Source organism: Loxodonta africana, chromosome 5, assembly GCF_030014295.1.
Source record: "Loxodonta africana isolate mLoxAfr1 chromosome 5, mLoxAfr1.hap2, whole genome shotgun sequence".
NCBI lineage: Eukaryota > Metazoa > Chordata > Mammalia > Proboscidea > Elephantidae > Loxodonta > Loxodonta africana.
In genome coordinates, this window is record NC_087346.1 from 43325431 (window position 1) to 43345478 (window position 20048).

At 37.8% G+C, this 20048-nt stretch overlaps 1 protein-coding gene across 4 annotated transcripts in view; it reads right to left on the bottom strand.

The window, feature by feature from the left end:
* GSTCD (glutathione S-transferase C-terminal domain containing) overlaps positions 1 to 20048 on the bottom strand; it is a 230969-nt gene that overhangs the window by 27560 nt on the left and 183361 nt on the right. For all 4 annotated transcript variants that reach the window (XR_010322037.1, XR_010322036.1, XM_064285482.1 and 1 more), the window contains exons 6-8: positions 17166 to 17281; positions 16965 to 17009; positions 14685 to 14813 (exon numbers count right to left, since the gene is read on the bottom strand). Coding sequence is in view for 2 of the 4 variants with exons in the window: in XM_064285482.1 (XP_064141552.1) it covers positions 14685 to 14813; positions 16965 to 17009; positions 17166 to 17281 (290 nt within the window). In the remaining 2 variants the exon portion in view is untranslated. The remainder of the gene's footprint in view (positions 1 to 14684; positions 14814 to 16964; positions 17010 to 17165; positions 17282 to 20048) is intronic.

The following is a 20048-nucleotide window of genomic DNA, read 5'->3' on the forward strand; positions in this document are numbered from 1 at the left end:
TGTTGGGAGTTTTTTGATTACCGTTTCAATCTCTTTTTTTGTTATGGGTCTATTTAGTTGTTCTACTTCTGAATGTGTTAGTTTAGGTAGGTAGTGTTTTTCCAGGAATTCATCCATTTCTTCTAGGTTTGCAAATTTGTTAGAGTACAATTTTTCATAATAATCTGAAATGATTCTTTTAATTTCAGTTGGTTCTGTTGTGATGTGGTCCTTCTCGTTTCTTATTCGGGTTATTTGTTTCCTTTCCTGTATTTCTTTAGTCAGTCTAGCCAATGGTTTATCAATTTTGTTAATTTTTTCAAAGAACCAGCTTTTGGCTTTGTTAATTCTTTCAATTGTTTTTCTGTTCTCTAATTCATTTAGCTCAGCTCTAATTTTTATTATTTGTTTTCTTCTGGTGCCTGATGGATTCTTTTGTTGCTCACTTTCTATTTGTTCAGTTGTCGGGACAGTTCTCTGATTTTGGCTCTTTCTTCTTTTTGTATGTGTGCATTTATCGATATAAATTGGCCTCTGAGCACTGCTTTTGCTGTGTCCCAGAGGTTTTGATAGGAAGTATTTTCATTCTCGTTGCTTTCTATGAATTTCCTTATTCCCTCCTTGATGTCTTCTATAACCCAGTCTTTTTTCAGAAGGGTATTGTTCATTTTCCAAGTATTTGATTTCTTTTCCCTAGTTTTTCTGTTATTGATCTCTAGTTTTATTGCCTTGTGGTCTGAGAAGATGCTTTGTAATATTTCGATGTTTTGGATTCTGCAAAGGTTTGTTTTATGACCTAATATGTGGTCTATTCTAGAGAATGTTCCATGTGCGCTAGAAAAAAAAGTATATTTTGCAGCAGTTGGGTGGAGAGTTCTGTATAAGTCAATGAGGTCAAGTTGGTTGATTGTTGTAATTAGATCTTCCGTGTCTCTATTGAGCTTCTTACTGGATGTCCTGTCCTTCTCCGAAAGTGTTGTGTTGAAGTCTCCTACTATAATTGTGGAGGTATCTATCTCGCTTTTCAATTCTGTTAAAATTTGATTTATGTATCTTGCAGCCCTGTCATTGGGTGCATAAATATTTAATATGGTTATGTCTTCCTGATCAATTGTCCCTTTTATCATTATATAGTGTCCTTCTTTATCCTTTGTGGTGGATTTAAGTTTAAAGTCTATTTTGTCAGAAATTAATATTGCTACTCCTCTTCTTTTTTGCTTATTGTTTGCTTGATATACTTTTTTCCATCCTTTGAGTTTTAGTTTGTTTGTGTGTCTAAGTCTAAGGTGTGTCTCTTGTAGGCAGCATATAGATGGATCGTGTTTCTTTATCCAGTCTGTGACTCTCTGTCTCTTTATTGGTGCATTTAGTCCATTTACATTCAGGGTAATTATAGATAAACAAGTTTTTAGTGCTGTCATTTTGATGCCTTTTTATGTGTGTTGTTGACAATTTCATTTTTCCACATACTTTTTTGTGCTGAGACGTTTTTCTTAGTAAATTGTGAGATCCTCATTTTCATAGTGTTTGACTTTATGTTATTTGAGTCGTTATGTTTTTCTTGGCTTTTATTTGAGTTATAGAGTTGTTATACCTTTTTGTGGTTACCTTATCATTTACCCCTATTTTTCTAAGTAAAAACCTAACTTGTATTGTTCTATATCGCCTTGTATCACTCTCCATATGGCAGTTCAATGCCTCCTGTATTTAGTCTCTCTTTTTGATTATTGTGATCTTTTACCTGTTGACTTCCATGATTCCCTGTTACGTGTATTTTTTTTTTTAATTAATCTTAATTTGTTTGTTTTTGTGATTTCCCTATTTGAGTTGATATCAGGACGTTCTGTTTTGTGACCTTGTGTTGTGCTGATATCTGATATTATTGGTTCTCTGACCAAACAATATCCTTTAGTATTTCTTGTAGCTTTGGTTTGGTTTTTGCAAATTCTCTAATCTTGTGTTTGTCTGTAAATATCTTAATTTCGCCTTCATATTTCAGAGAGAGTTTTGCTGGATATATGATCCTTGGCTGGCAGTTTTTCTCCTTCAGTGTTCTGTATATGTCGTCCCATTCCCTTCTTGCCTGCATGGTTTCTGCTGAGTAGGCTGAACTTATTCTTATTGATTCTCCCTTGAAGGAAACCTTTCTTTTCTCCCTGGCTGCTTTTAAAATTTTCTGTTTATCTTTGGTTTTGGTGAGTTTGATGATAATATGTCTTGATGTTTTTCTTTTGGGATCAGTCTTAAATGGGGTTCGATGAGCATCTTGGATAGATATCCTTTCGTCTTTCATGATGTCAGGGAAGTTTTCTGTCAGGAGTTCTTTAACTATTTTCTCTGTGTTTTCTGTCCCCCCTCCCTGTTCTGGGACTCCAATCACCCGCAGGTTATCCTTCTTGATAGAGTCCCACATAATTCTTAGGGTTTCTTCATTTTTTTAAATTCTTTTATCTGATTTTTTTTAGCTATGTTGGTGTTGATTCCCTGGTCCTCCAGATGTCCCAGTCTGCATTCTAATTGCTCGAGTCTGCTCCTCTGACTTCCTATTGCGTTGTCTAATTTTGTAATTTTATTGTTAATCTTTTGGATTTCTACATGTTGTCTCTCTATGGATTCTTGTAACTTATTAATTTTTCCACTATGTTCTTGAATAATGTTTTTGAGTTCTTCAACAGTTTTATCGGTGTGTTCCTTGGCTTTTTCTGCAGTTTGCCTTATTTCGTTTGTGATGTCTTGAAGCATTCTGTAAATTAGTTTTTTATATTCTGTATCTGATAATTCCAGGATTGTATCTTCATTTGGGAAAGATTTTGATTCTTTTGTTTGGGGGGTTGGAGATGCTGTCATGGTCTGCTTCTTTAAGTGGTTTGATATGGATTGTTGTCTCCGAGCCATCACTGGGAAACTAGTTTTTCCAGAAAATCCGCTAAAAAAAAAATGCAGTCAGACCCCTATCAGAGTTCTCCCTCTGGCTCAGGCTATTCGGATGTTAATGAAGCCGCCTGGGGAGGGTGGGGGAGGGAACAGAGAGATAGGAGAGTAGCACCTCAGAATATAGCGAGAGTTGCTTGTCTTGCTTGGAATGACTATTATATCTGAGATTCCCGTGGGCGCGTCGCCTATGTGTGCTGGCTGTGTGGAGATTGCCCGGGGGGTCTGGCCCGCTGGAGTCACGGTCAGATCCTCCGCTTCCAGCCCCACACCCAGCATCAAGGCTCCCCTACTGGGACGGTGCTCTCTCGACTCCAAAATCAGTCGCTGCCTCCCGGGGACTTCTCGTCCCTCCAGCCGCGTGGCCGTGCCGCCCCCGCAAACCAGGTGGGCCCCCTCCCGGGGTTAGTTCAGATGGGTGGAGCAGCTCCCCGTGCTTGTGCCGTGACCGAGTGTCCCGGCTGGGACGCTGTTCTCCCCGCTCCAATACCAGTCGCTGCCTCCTGGGGACTTCTCCTATCGGCTGCGTCCCACGCCGCCTGCGCAACCCAGCTGGGCCCCTTCCCGGGGATAGTTCAGGGGGGTGGAGCAGCTCTCCGTGTTTATGCCGTACCTGTGTCCAGTCCAAATCCCGGCGAGATGGTTCCCCGGCTGGGACGCTGCTCTTCCTGCTCCAAGACCAGTCACTGCCTCCTTGGGACTTCTCCTACCGGCTGCGTCCCACGCTGCCCGCGGAACCGGCTGGTCTCCCTCCCGGGGTTAGTTCGGGGGGTGGAGCAGCTCTCTGTGCTTGTGCCATACCTGACTGGTACGCTGGCTCCAGGCTCTGGAAACAATTGCTGCTTCCCCGTATTAGTTTGTTCTCTGTCTCTAAATCTGTGTTTGTTGTTCAGGGTTCGTAGATTGTTATGTATGTGATAGATTCACTTGTTTTTCCGTGTCTTTGTTGTAAGAGGGATCCGAGGTAGCGTCTGCCTCGTCCGCCATCTTGGCTCTGCCCCCCTATCCTTTTTAATGCTGTGTTTACATGGTTGAGATCACACACACTGCACAGAGTAAGAGGCCCGATTTACCAAGTGCTTCCTAAGTGCCAAGCAACCTGCTAAGTGCTTCACATATATTATAACATCATAATAATTCTATAACCAAGTATTTTATGCCCATTTTACAGATAAAAAAACTTAGCATTAGAGTTTAACAAGTTGCCCAAGGCCATACAGCTAGTAAATGGCCAAGCTCGAACTTTAATACGAGGTTGCAAAATGTTAAAATCCATGTTCTTAACCCTTATACTATACAATTTTGTACACCGACTTCTTTGTTTACCACTAATTTTTTCATGTTAATAATCACTGCAGAATTTATATAAGTTTTTCCCCAACTCACTGAAGCCAATGAGTAATAATATTTTAAAAATCTTTGCAGAAGATGGTGGACTAGGGAGATGCTACCTCGGATCCCTCTTGCAAAAAAGACTCGGAAGAACAAGTGAATCGATCAAGTACATAACAATCTACGAACCCTGAACAACAAACACAGATCAAGAGACGGAAAACGAACAAATACGGGGAAGCAGCGATTGTTTTCAGAGCCTGGAGACAGCGTCCCAGTCAGGTAACCTTTGGTGCCCGATTTAGGGCAGAGCCCAGGGGAGCTGACGGCGCAAACAAGGGGCCCAGCCCTACCCCCTGAACTCACCCCGGGAGGGGGCCCAGCCGGTTCGCGCGGGCGGCGTGATGACGCAGCCAGTGGGAGAAGTCCCCGGGAGGCAGTGATTGGTCTTGGACCTGAGAGAGCAGCGTCCCAGCCGGGGAACCGTCCCGCCGGGGTTTTGACTGGGCGCTGGCACGGCACAAGCACGGAGAGCTGCTCCACTCCCCTGAACTAACCCCGGGAGGGGGCCCAGCCGGTCCGCGGGGGCAGCGCGGCGAGGGCTGGTGGGACAAGAAGTCCCCAGGAGGCAGCGACTGATTTTGGAGCCGGGAGTAAAGCGTCCCAGCAGGGGAACCTTCACGCTAGGATTTAGACTGGCAGCGGGTGCCTTCAGAAGGCCAGACCCCCGGGGCAATCTCTACATAGCCAGCACACATAGGCGACACGTCCCGTCGGAGTCTCAGATATAATAGTCATTCCAAGCAAGACAAGCAACTCTGGCTATATTCTGAGGTGCTACTCTCCTATCTCTCTGTTCCCTCCCCCACCCTTCCCAGGTGGCTTCATTAACATTGGAATTGCCTGAGCCAAAGGCAGAACGTCTCCGCGGCGGCTTTGCTTCCCCCCCCTTTTTTTTTTCTTTTGGTCTTTTCCTAACCCACTCTTCCAGCCTAAGAGAAGGAACAAAAAAAAAAACAAAAAAAAACCAGGGACCAAAAACCCACCCCTAATTGGACTAAAAACACAGAACCAGCTACAGCCAAGCATATATAATCCAAATCTCAGACTTTCATCCTTACAGGGAACAAGGTGGCGGTTATAACCAACCCAAAGGCAATTCTGATAGGGATCTGACTGCATTTTTTTTTAGCGGATTTTCTGGAAAACCTAGTTTCCCAGTGATGACTCGGAGACAGCAGTCCATATCAAACCACATAAAGAAGCTGACCATGACAGCTTCTACAACCCCCCAAACAAAAGAATCAAAATCTTTCCCAAATGAAGATACAATCCTGGAATTATCAGATACAGAATGTAAAAAACTAATTTACAGAATGCTTCAAGACATCAGAAACGAAATAAGGCAAACTGCAGAAAAAGCCAAAGAACACACTGATAAAACTGTTGAAAAACTCAAAAAGATTATTCAAGAACATAGTGGAAAAATTAATAAGTTGCAAGAATCCATAGAGAGACAGCATGTAGAAATCCAAAAGATTAACAATAAAATTACAAAATTAGACAACGCAATAGGAAGTCAGAGGAGCAGACTCGAGCAATTAGAATGCAGACTGGGACATCTGGAGGACCAGGGAATTAACACCAACATAGCTGAAAAAAAATCAGATAAAAGAATTAAAAAAAATGAAGAAACCCTAAGAATCATGTGGGACTCTATCAAGAAGGATAACTTGCATGTGATTGGAGTCCCAGAACAGGGAAGGACGACAGAAAACACAGAGAGAATAGCTGAAGAACTCCTGACAGAAAACTTCCCTGACATCACAAAAGACGAAAGGATATCTATCCAAGATGCTCATCGAACCCCATTTAAGATTGATCCCAAAAGAAAAACACCAAGACATATTATCATCAAACTCGCCCAAACCAAAGATAAAGAGAAAAATTTAAAAGCAGCCAGGGAGAAAAGAAAGGTCTCCTTCAAGGGAGAATCAATAAGTTCAGCCTACTCAGCAGAAACGATGCAGGCAAGAAGGGAATGGGACGACATATATAGAGCACTGAAGGAGAAAAACTGCCAGCCAAGGATCACATATCCAGCAAAACTCTCTCTGAAATATGAAGGCGAAATCAAGATATTTACAGATAAACACAAGTTTAGAGAATTTGCAAAAACCAAACCAAAGCTACAAGAAATACTAAAGGATATTGTTTGGTCAGAAAACCAATAATATCAGATACCAGCACAACACAAGGTCACAAAACAGAACATCCTGACATCGACTCAAACAGGGAAATAACAAAAACAAATTAAGATTAAATAAAAAAAAAAAATACTTATAACAGGGAATCACGGAAGTCAATATGTTAAAAATCACAATAATCAAAAAGAGGGACTAAATACAGGAGGCATTGAACTGCCATATGGAGAGTGATACAAGGCGATATAGAACAATACAAGTTAGGTTTTTACTTAGAAAAATAGGGGTAAATGATAAGGTAACCACAAAGAGGTATAACAACTCCATAACTTAAGATAAAAGCCAAGAAAAACGGAATGACTCAACAAACATAAAGTCAAACACTACGAAAATGAGGATCTCACAATTTACTAAGAAAAACGTCTCAGCACAAAAAAGTATGTGGAAAAATGAAATTGTCAACAACACACAAAGAAAGGCATCAAAATGACAACACTAAACACTTATTTATCTATAGTTACGCTGAATGTAAATGGACTAAATGCGCCAATAAAGCAACAGAGAGTCTCGGACTGGATAAAGAAACACGATCCATCTATATGCTGCCTACAAGAGACACACCTTAGACTTAGAGACACAAACAAACTAAAACTCAAAGGATGGAAAAAAATATATCAAGCAAACAATAAGCAAAAAAGAAGAGGAGTAGCAATATTAATTTCTGACAAAATAGACTTTAGACTTAAATCCACCAAAAAGGATAAAGAAGGACACTACATAATGATAAAAGGGACAATTGATCAGGAAGACATAACCATATTAAATATTTATGCACCCAATGACAGGGCTGCAAGATACATAAATCAAATTTTAACAGAATTGAAAAGTGAGATAGACACCTCCACAATTATAGTAGGAGACTTCAACACAACACTTTCGGAGAAGGACAGGACATCCAGTAAGAAGCTCAATAGAGACACGGAAGATCTAATTACAACAATCAACCAACTTGACCTCATTGACTTATACAGAACTCTCCACCCAACTGCTGCAAAATATACTTTTTTTTCTAGTGCACATGGAACATTCTCTAGAATAGACCACATATTAGGTCATAAAACAAACCTTTGCAGAGTCCAAAACATCGAAATATTACAAAGCATCTTCTCAGACCACAAGGCAATAAAACTAGAGATCAATAACAGAAAAACTAGGGAAAAGAAATCAAATACTTGGAAAATGAACAATACCCTCCTGAAAAAAGACTGGGTTATAGAAGACATCAAGGAGGGAATAAGGAAATTCATAGAAAGCAATGAGAATGATACTTCCTATCAAAACCTCTGGGACACAGCAAAAGCAGTGCTCAGAGGCCAATTTATATCGATAAATGCACACATACAAAAAGAAGAAAGAGCCAAAATCAGAGAACTGTCCCGACAACTGAACAAATAGAAAGTGAGCAACAAAAGAATCCATCAGGCACCAGAAGAAAACAAATCATAAAAATTAGAGCTGAACTAAATGAATTAGAGAACAGAAAAACAATTGAAAGAATTAACAAAGCCAAAAGCTGGTTCTTCGAAAAAATTAACAAAATTGATAAACCATTGGCTAGACTGGCTAAAGAAATACAGGAAAGGAAACAAATAACCCGAATAAGAAACGAGAAGGACCACATCACAACAGAACCAACTGAAATTAAAAGAATCATATCAGATTATTATGAAAAATTGTACTCTAACAAATTTGCAAACCTAGAAGAAATGGATGAATTCCTGGAAAAACACTACCTACCTAAACTAACACATTCAGAAGTAGAACAACGAAATAGACCCATAACAAAAAAAGAGATTGAAACGGTAATCAAAAAACTCCCAACAAAAAAAAGCCCTGGCCCGGACGGCTTCACTGCAGAGTTCTACCAAACTTTCAGAGAAGCGTTAACACCACTACTACTGAAGGTATTTCAAAGCATAGAAAATGACGGAATACTACCCAACTCATTCTATGAAGCCACCATCTCCCTGATACCAAAACCAGGTAAAGACATCACAAAAAAAGAAAATTACAGACCTATATCCCTCATGAACATTGATGCAAAAATCCTCAACAAAATTCTAGCCAATAGAATTCAAGAACATATCAAAAAAATAATTCACCCTGATCAAGTGGGATTTATACCAGGTATGCAAGGCTGGTTTAATATCAGAAAAACCATTAATGTAATCCATCACATAAATAAAACAAAAGACAAAAACCACATGATCTTATCAATTGATGCAGAAAAGGCATTTGACAAAGTCCAACACCCATTTATAATAAAAACTCTCACCAAAATAGGAACTGAAGGAAAATTCCTCAACATAATAAAGGGCATCTACGCAAAGCCAACAGCCAATGTCACTCTAAATGGAGAGAACCTGAAAGCATTTCCCTTGAGAACGGGAACCAGACAAGGATGCCCTTTATCACCGCTCTTATTCAACATGGTGCTAGAAGTCCTAGCCAGGGCAGTTAGGCTAGACAAAGAAATAAAAGGCATCCGGATTGGCAAGGAGGAAGTAAAATTATCTCTATTTGCAGATGACATGATCTTATACACAGAAAACCCTAAGGAATCCTCCAGAAAACTACTGAAACTAATAGAAGAGTTTGGCAGAGTTTATTTCTCAGGTTATAAAATAAACATACAAAAATCACTTGGATTCCTCTACATGAACAAAAAGAACACCAAAGAGGAAATAACCAAATCAATACCATTCACAGTAGCCCCCAAGAAGATAAGATACTTAGGAATAAATCTTACCAAGGATGTAAAAGACCTATACAAAGAAAACTAGAAAGCTCTACTACAAGAAATTAAAAAGGACATAATAAAGTGGAAAAGCATACCTTGCTCATGGATAGGAAGACTTAACATAGTAAAAATGTCTATTCTACCAAAAGCCATCTATACATACAATGCACTTCCGATCCAAATTCCAATTTCATTTTTTAAGGTGATAGAGAAACAAATCACCAATTTCATATGGAAGGGAAAGAAGCCTCGGAGAAGCAAAGCATTACTGAAAAAGAAGAAAGTGGGAGGCCTCACTCTACCTGACTTCAGAAGCTATTATACAGCCACAGTAGTCAAAACAGCCTGGTACTGGTACAACAACAGGCACATAGACCAATGGAACAGAATTGAGAACCCAGATATAAATCCATCCACGTATGAGCAGCTGATATTTGACAAAGGACCAGTGTCAGTTAACTGGGGAAAAGATAGTCTTTTTAACAAATGGTGCTGGCACAACTGGATATCCATTTGCAAAAAAATGAAACAGGACCCGTACCTCACACCATGCACAAAAACTAACTCCAAGTGGATCAAAGACCTAAACATAAATACTAAAACGATAAAGATCATGAAAGAAAAAATAGGGTCAACTCTAGGAGCCCTAATACAAGGCATAAACAGAATACAAAACATTACCAAAAATGACGAAGAGAAACCCAATAACTAGGAGCTCCTAAAAATCAAACACCTATGCTCATCTAAAGACTTCACCAAAAGAGTAAAAAGACCACCTACAGATTGGGAAAGAATTTTCAGCTATGACATCTCCGACCAGCGCCTGATCTCTAAAATCTACATGATTCTGTCAAAACTCAACCACAAAAAGACAAACAACCCAATCAACAAGTGGGCAAAGAAGATGAACACACACTTCACTAAAGAAGATATTCAGGCAGCCAACAGACACATGAGAAAATGCTCTCGATCATTAGCCATTAGAGAAATGCAAATTAAAACTACGATGAGATTCCATCTCACACCAGCAAGGCTGGCATTAATCCAAAAAACACAAAATAATAAATGTTGGAGAGGCTGTGGAGAGATTGGAACTCTCATACACTGCCGGTGGGAATGTAAAATGGTACAACCACTTTGGAAATCTATCTGGCGTTACCTTAAACAGAAATAGAACTACCATACAACCCAGAAATCCCACTCCTCGGAATATACCCGAGAGAAACAAGAGCCTTCACACAAACAGATATATGCACACCCATGTTTATTGCAGCTCTGTTTACAATAGCAAAAAGCTGGAAGCAACCAAAGTGTCCATCTACGGATGAATGGGTAAATAAATTGTGGTATATTCACACAATGGAATACTACGCATCGATAAAGAACAGTGACGAATCTGTGAAACATTTCATAACATGGAGGAACCTGGAAGGCATTATGCTGAGCGAAATTAGTCAGAGGCAAAAGGACAAATATTGTATAAGACCACTATTATAAGATCTTGAGAAATAGTAAAAACTGAGAAGAACACATACTTTTGTGGTTACGAGGGGGGGAGGGAGGGAGGGAGAGGTTTTTTTATTGATTAATTAGTAGATAAGAACTGTTTTAGGTGAAGGGAAAGACAACACTCAATACATGGAAGGTCAGCTCAATTGGACTGGACCAAAAGCAGAGAAGTTTCCGGGATAAAATGAATGCTTCAAAGGTCAGCGGAGCAAGGGCGGGGGTTTGGGGACCATGGTTTAAGGGGACTTCTAAGTCAATCGGCAAAATAATTCTATTATGAAAACATTCTGCATCCCACTTTGAAATGTGGCGTCTGGGGTCTTAAATGCTAACAAGCGGCCATCTAAGATGCATCAATTGGTCTCAACCCACCTGGAGCAAAGGAGAATGAAGAACACCAAGGTCACACGACAACTAAGAGCCCAAGAGACAGAAAGGGCCACATGAACCAGAGACCTACATCATCCTGAGACCAGAAGAACTAGTTGGTGCCCGGCCACAATCGATGACTGCCCTGACAGGGAGCACAACAGAGAACCCCTGAGGGAGCAGGAGATCAGTGGGATGCAGACCCCAAATTCTCATAAAAAGACCATACTTAATGGTCTGACTGAGACTAGAGGAATCCCGGCGGCCATGGTCCCCAGACCTTCTGTTGGCACAGGACAGGAACCATCCCTGAAGACAACTCATCAGACAAAAAAGGGACTGGACAGTGGGTGGGAGAGAGATGCTGATGAAGAGTGAGCTAATTATATCAGGTGGACACTTGAGATTGTGTTGGCATCTCCTGTCTGGAGGGGGGATGGGAGGATAGAGAGAGTGGGAAGCTGGCAAAATTGTCACGGAAGGAGAGACTGGAAGGGCTGACTCATTGGGGGAGAGCAAGTGGGAGTACGGAGTACGATGTATGTAAACTTATATGTGACAGACTGACTTGATTTGTAAACGTTCACTTGAAGCTCAATAAAAGTTAATAAAAAAAAAATCTTTGCAAATTTCAAGGGCAAGAATTGAAAATAATTGTTGTTCAAATTATATTTCTTTAATTACTAGAGACTTTGAATGCTTTTATATGCTTATTGGTCATTCATATTTCTAAAGAAATGTATTTCTCAAATTAAAAAAACCCAGAAAAATAAGCAGAATGTAAATCAGAAACTGCAAAATGTCTTTTTGAAGCAAATACAGTATTATGTCATTGATGCTGGTTATACAGAGGAGCTACAGTAGGAGAGGGTGTTGGAACACCTTGGTGAAAAGTCTGCAGATATTTAGATTTGTTCCCTTTGGTATTATTTCAGACCAGCTAGGTTAAAAGAATTAATAAATCTACTCACTTTACAGAAACCCTCGGGTGTACTGGTTAAGTGCTACCGTTGCTAACCAAAGAGTCAGCAGTTCAAATCCGCCAGGCACTCCTTGGAAACTCTATAGGGCAGTTCTACTCTCTCCTATAGGGTCGCTATGAGTCGGAATCAACTCGACGGCACTGGGTTTTTTTTTTTTTTTTGGTATTCACTTTTGTCTGATATAGGTTTTGTATCAATGGAGGAAAGACTAATACTATTTCAATTCTGATAAGTAATTTGTCTAAAGTTCCTAAAGAAACTTGGTTCTACGAATTTAAAATTCTCTCCTTAAAATCTTGTTTAGATCATTAATTTTTATAACTAAAGAAAAATTGTTAAAGTGAAAAGCGTTTACTAAGCAAAGATAAATGCTGACAAACCCTTGTTTGAAATACAACAAAATCATGGATTAATGCAGTTTTAATGCATTTCCAATACTTGGTTATTCTGATTTCCTCTCTAGTCACATATTTTCACTGGAATCTGTTTAATAAAGGAGTTACAGGCACTGATTCATTTAGTGTGATTTATCTAGTGATAATACCTTAATTACCCTTCTAGGCAAATTATTTTCTTGAGACTGAATCTAATTTTGGTTAACGCTGTATGTAATTTTAGTTCATTTTCTATATATTTGACAAAGGTAATTATAAGAAAAATATTTTTAAAAATATGGATATATTAATATGAAATGTAGAGAAAATATCACTTCCAGAAGACATCAACATATTTAGTTGGTGTTAGTGAATTATGACCTTGGAAGTTGTAAGAATACTCCACAGTGATTCAGCATCTGTAAGACATGGAAGGGCAAACAGATGCATGGCTAATAGGCTGAGAATTTTGTGTTTTGAGAGGTGAGTAAACGGACAACAATATCTTGCTACCTTAAACATTTTGCCTGGTATACTGGTAACATGGGGACTGGATTAATGGCTTGTTATGTGGGAGAAGATCTAGCCTTTACCTCAACATTTACATAAAATTAAAACTGCACATAGGAATATTTTTAATGTGAATTTTCTAGATCATATGTCTGTATTTTTTCTGAATTTCCTTATCAACAGTTCCTTTCTCTTTGCATAGGCTTGGCTTGAGATAACCAATCCACATCATGCCTACAAAGGAAACAAATTGCCTCTTTTAAGGCTATAAAAATACCAATAAAATTTAAAAAATTGCAGCAGTCAATATTTAAGGATTAAATGAACTTCAAAAGACAAAGGAAACCCTGGTGGTGTAATAGTTAAGTGCTACGGCTGCTAACCAAAGGGTTGGCAGTTGGAATCCGCCAGGCGCTCCTTGGAAACTCTATGGGGCAGTTCTACTCTGTCCTATAGGGTCGCTATGAGTCAGAATCAACTCGACGGCACTGGGTTTGTTTTGGTTTTTGGTTTTTTATAAGACAAAAAAATCAGAAGTATTATAAAAGATCTGAGCTTCTCAAGCTGAACAAAAGGTTGTTTGATAGGCCAATGCTTATATGAACATATATAGTTGGCGATGCAAATTAATACAACTTTCCTGGACAGAGATTTGGCAAATGTATCTATCAAAAGCCATAAATAATGCCTGTGACCCAGTAATTCAACTTTTAAATATATCACCTATGGAAATAAGAAACACAGATAAAGACTAACGCATAAGACACCCATCAAAATCATAATTACATTATAACAAGGAAAAAAAAGAAACATGATTAATGAATAGGGAAAAGATTTATGATAATGTTCAGTGAAGGCAGCATCTATCTAGTATGATTTCAGTGATATTAACATATGTGTAAATATGTATTTGTATGTGTGAATAAACACATAATGACCAAACAGTATTTATCTCTGGGTAGTAGGAATACAGTGATTCCTTCTTTATATTATTATGTATTTTTCTATACTGAGCATACATTCGTATCAAAATCAGGAGAGAAAATTATTTAAAACAAAAACAAGGAACAGCAGCAGCAGTAACCCCTTAGTGAAACTCATATTCCACAAAATAGCATAGAATCTTGGGTTTAAATGGGCTGGCAGAATTACACACGTTAGCCTTTTTAGAAATATCAGACAATAATGATTTGATCTAAAGGGTTTATAAATACGACCGATAGTCTTTTTGTCTCTTGGAAATTAAAAATACATGTAGTATCAAATCTCAGCTAAAGAAAATATCATGTAAAGGCAACTCATTATTTAGAGGTTACTAAAAAGCGATTTTTTTATTATCCTGTTTGTTTTTCTTTGTTTTCTAAAAATGCAGAATAAACCAAGGCAAGTCATCTTCATTAGAATTAATCCCTTCAATTATTAGCTATTTTGTAAGCACTTGCTATGTGCCAAACATTAGTCAAAGCACTGGAGATTTGCAGGGAAGAAAATAAAGTTCTTATCTGAGAGGAACAATGGCATCTCTATTGTGTAACAATGAAGTGTTATGAATAAATTAATATTCATTAAAATGTTATATTTTATAAATACTAGAAAAAAATAGGTTTCTTTGTTTAGCAAAGAATATAAAAAATACCCCCTTTATTTACTCGAAAGCATATACTTTTTCAGTTGAAATCATTTCAGTACTTACCCCAATATTAAACATCCCTGTAAAATACTCCATATTTGCTTGAATGAACCAAATGTTGCTTAAACCTAGTTCATCACTTCTCTTCTTAGCACGAACTAAAGATAATTCCTTGTTTTCTATTAACGTAACCTAGATATCATCCAGAAAACAATAGCATATTCAGTGACATAATTCAGACATTAGGGCAAAGTATTATTAAACCAAAAAACCAAACTCACTGCCATGGAGTCGATTCCAATTCATAGCAACCCTATAGGACAGAGTAAAACTGCCCCATATAGTTTCCAAGGCTATCAATCTTTACGGAAGCAGACTGCCACATCTATCTCCCACAGAGCGGCTTGCAAGTTCAAACCACCGATCTTTCGGGTAGCAGCTACGTGGTTTACCTGTGCCACCAGGTCTCTTGAAGTATTATTACTGTATTTCATATATTGAATAATATAGGAAATATTATGTTGATACCCTATCCTGGGCCCAGGAATATGTCAGATAATGACGTACAAAAACGAACAAGATTCCTGAACACTTGAGGCTCATAATATAGTGATATATAAGTAAAACAGGCAATTGTAACACAGTGTGATAAAAGTTACAATAAAAGGCATATAATGTGTAATGGGAGTGCCCAGGCCTGAGGAGTAAAGAAGCTTTTCACAGGTAGGTAACATATTAATTGAGTCCTGAAAAAACGAATAGAAATTAGCTGGGCAAATGAAGCAGTATTTCAGGCAGAGGGAGAAGTATGTATTAAGGACCAAAGTGAGGAAGAGAATGGTGTGTGTGAAGAAGTGAGAAAATTGGTATAGCTGGGACATGTGTGTAGTGGGGATGGGGTGTGGAGGGTGGAAATGAGGCTGGAGAGGCCAACGGGAGCCAGATCATGTGTGGTAATGCAGAGTAAAGATTGGTGGGGGCAAGGTAGAAAGGAGGGAAACCAGTTAGGAGCCTCTAACAGTAATCCTGAGAACACAGGAGAGGATTATTGGTTTGGAAGGAGAACAGTGGGTAGAGTTTTGTCACTTTCATCGTTATCATTCCTAGTTCTACAATTATTCTGTCCTTATGCTTGTCTTTGTGGAAAATTCAAATGTTCTTTTGTGTAAAAATCCTGTCAGAGTAATAATTGGTGGGAAAGGCTTTCCAGCCTTTCTTCTAGTCAAGACATCCCTTTTCCAGCTTCAGCCTCTCTAAACTTCCAGAGAACTGTTAGGAAGGGAGAAAGAACACTAGATCCTTGACTCTACTCCAGGGTTCTACTTTATGAGGTCTCTTCCTCTTACTCCAATCATGAAATCGTTGCTTTCCTTAATAACGAAACAGGCACCTGTCTGTTTCTCAAAGAATAATGACCCCACTCCCTTCACTGCGTTCTATCTCATTCAATTTATGAGTTCTTCCACATTTTTTCCACTATAATAAGTATGTAATTAGTTCCTACCTACAGACCTCCCAAGCAAAGAATATGACTGAGTAGAATTTGTATTAAAAAAAAAAAAAAAGATGACCCCAAGTTTCAGACTTTGTGTTAAAAGATAAACACCGTGAGGAATTGATTTAATATGGCAGAAGACTAATAATAGTACAGACTTCTAAGACACTATAGCAATGATTGAATAAATTATGGTACATTTACTCAAAAACATGATGTAGTTACTAAAAAATGATATTTAAAAATAGTGGCAATAGAGAAGAGCTTTATATACATATTGAGAGAAAACAGGGGACTAAAATCATGTTAGTATTTTTAGAATCTGCGACAATGTGCAACCACATGGACAATGACTTAATGGGAACATTGCAGAGAAAAGCATTTAATAGGTCAGTGTGGTAAATTGTGGGTTTGTTTATTTTTTTCTTTAAATTTTTTTATTGTTACAATTCTGATGCAATGAATAAAAATTAGCATACTAAAGAAATAAAATAAAAATTGCTCAGAAGGTGTTAGGAGCCAGTATTTCCGGTATAAAACTGTGCTAAAAATTTGGCTAGTTTCATTATAATGATTTTATTTAATGATGGAATAGTTATTTCTTTTAAAACTATTTTAAAATAAAATCTTTTTAAGAATTAAAATTGTACTTTGATTCTACTTTACTTTTTTTTTCCTTAAGATTCTGAATCTTAGAAGTATACTTCAAAGAAAAAAGAAAAAGCCTGAGCCACATATTTGACCTGGGTGGATGATTATAAACTCAAAGAACAGGGCATAAGCCAGACTTGGCTAAATGAATTCTGTAGTTTTCCAGTGTTTCCTTTTATCTACTATTCAGACGTTACCTGGCATGATGGCAGCATGTGAGCAAGCACAATTCCAACATGGCCCTGGAAAAGTTAAAAGAAAGGAGCAAGTTACCTTCACTCCCTATGGGTTTTGCTCATTCTGAGACAACAATCTTGCCAAAGAAAAACACAACCTTTAATGTAATAAAGTACATAATCTTGGAAAGACTAAAAAGGACAAAAGGAGAGATATAATACCCCACCACTGCAGAAATCCACAATTCTGTCACCAGGTCTGGCTTGATTTTTCACCATATAGACAAGGTTGTTTAGCTGCTGCTGCTTCCTCAGTGCTCGATCACTGGACATTTTACCTGGGAGTGACAAGAGAGGAAGAAAATGAAACGTTATGAGGAACCAAGAAGACACGTTTAGAATTGACTACCAGCATACAGGAGGAGGGGTGAATACCTATGTGAAAGAATGGATGACAAAGCCCACATAATGGAATATGAGAGGCTGGAACCCTGAGATGAACTCTGTTTCTGCGTATTTTACTTTTATTCCTATCCAAATTTTCTTTCAATAGCCATTGAAAACAGATCTGTGAAAAATGTCTTCTTATGAGTTGAAACAATAAGTGAAACATTAAGTTTAGAGTCATAAACAATGTTAAATGTTCAAGAAATATTTGCCAAATGAATAAAAAATAACAGTAATATTTCATCCCTGTAGCCCATTCAGAGATACATTGTGAAGTTTACCTAATTTTAGCACATTCCTTAAATCTCCTTGGAGAAAAGAGATCTATAATAAATAAAAATACTTTTATTATTTAACTGGCATATCCTTGAACTCTTAATTCTTCCAGTTAGGAAACATAGAAGCCTTGGAACACAGGTGTCACCCTGTCTGAAATATATCAGTGGTTACTGTCTTTAGGGAGAAATTGGATTTCCCTTTTCTGCTTTGAAGCTTCCTTTCCTCAGAGTCAGACACAGAAATTTAGTGCAATTAGAGATTAAAGATGGGGCACTTCCAAGTATGAAATGCCTGGGGCCTAGCAGCATGAAAACATCTTAACTTTCCTGTCAATAACCGCTAGTCTAATCCACAAAAATACCTTCAGAAGGAGGAAGTTGCTTGTTTTTACATATTTCAAATGTGCTTTTAACAAAAGTCAGATGAAGAAAATGTAAGAGGGCTGATTTCAGTGATAGAGATAAGGGGGAAAAAACATAGATAATCCTTTTGGTTCGATCAAAAATTATTTAAAGACACTAAGGTTTCCCTACTCCATTTTCATAGAAAAATAGTGTGGATTTTTTCCTTCCCCTTTCTGTTTTTCTTTTCTAACTTATGTTATTAAACTGAAATTAAAACAACTTTGGAAAAATTTATATTGTAGGAAAAAATAGAAAATGTGGACAAAAAAGATCTACAGGAGAAAAAAATCTATAATCTCATAATTTGGAGGTATCATTTCTGTATATATGAACTTCCAGGCAATAGTCATATCCATACATTGATAATTTTCTAGCCAGCATATAAAGCATGTATTATAAATATATTTCCATGTCAGTGCATTTATTTCTATACTTTTAAGTTGTAATGGCAATATAGTACTCCATTGACCATATGTACCATAATTTATTTAATCAGTTCCCTATTGTTGGACATGTATGTAGGTTTTTCTTCCTTTTTTCTGCTATTAATAATGATGTAATCATCATCGTACAGCTGCATCTTTGTGTATGTTGTTAACTGTTTAGCATAGCCTAATGTGAATCTCAACTAGGAACGGCATTTATATACACAGTCGAGTGACTTTATCTGTGAAGACAGACTCATGTAGCTTTTAAAGGAATTACGTTCATTGCTCTCTAATAATATAATTGTAAAATTTTAAACACAGAGAAAGTGATAGACATTGTAATTCCACCCTTCTTGGATAACCATTCCTAAGAGGCTAGGATTTTTTTTTACAGATTTTTAATCATATATAAACTTCCATTCATATATTTTCTCATAAATGAGATCATGCTATATATATATGTATATATATTTACACACACAGATATATACACATATACATCATTTTTATGGCAACACATATAGATCTACCATTTCTAACAGGATTTGATGGTTTAGCTATGCCATCAAATTGACAAATCATTTAAAAGATCTTGAGGTTGTTTCTAGTTTGTCCTCTTATAAATGATGCAAAATTAACACTTTTGTACATATGTCTGAGCACTTGCCTGTTTTTTTTTTAAGAATAAATTACTAGGTGTAGAATTGTTAGAGCCAAGAGTATGTTTATGTGAAATGTTGATACATGCTGCTAGCTGTTATCTGCTTAAATTCGTATAATCCAAATGATGATCCCAGTCTTCAAACCCACTAAAAGTGTATGGCCATTCCCTAGCCCCCATGACAATAACATTTTTTCCCAACATCTTATGACAATGTACAAACATATAGCTAAGCTGAAATAATCTCAGAGTGAATGCCTCTATAACCTCTAACCAGCTAACCAGTTGCCCTCAAGTTGATCTCAACTCATGGTGACCTCATGTGTGTCAGCGTAGAGCTGTGCCCCGTACGATTTTCAGTGGTTGACTTTTCGAAAGTAGATCGTCAGGTCTTTCTTAAGAGATGCGTCTGGGTGAACTTGAATGTCCAGTCTTTCAATTAGCAACTGAGGGCATTGAACATTTGCACCACCCAGGGACTCCAAACCTCTACCTAGATTCTACCATTCACAATTCACTGTACTTTATTTATTATACATCTACCCATCTATCCATCCCTTTATCCATCTTATATTTCTGAAAGCAATGCAAATTTGATTTGGAGGAGGAAGAATAGGAATAAGGAAGAGGAGGAGGAGGAAAAGAAAAGTCGGAGGGCACAAAAGCACTTCTGAGTCCTTTTGGAGCTCTGGAATCATAAATTCTTCTGTAAAATTTAGGGCATTCAGCTGGAGCCACCAAGAGGCAAGGAATAGGCACAGGCATTTCTGTCTTTGCTGTTTGTAGAGTTCTGACAGTTCTCAGCCACGGCATTTTCATGAGGGTCAAAGAATTATCTCTTTGCTATGAACAAAGAGATAGAAAAATAAAATGTATTAAATGGAAT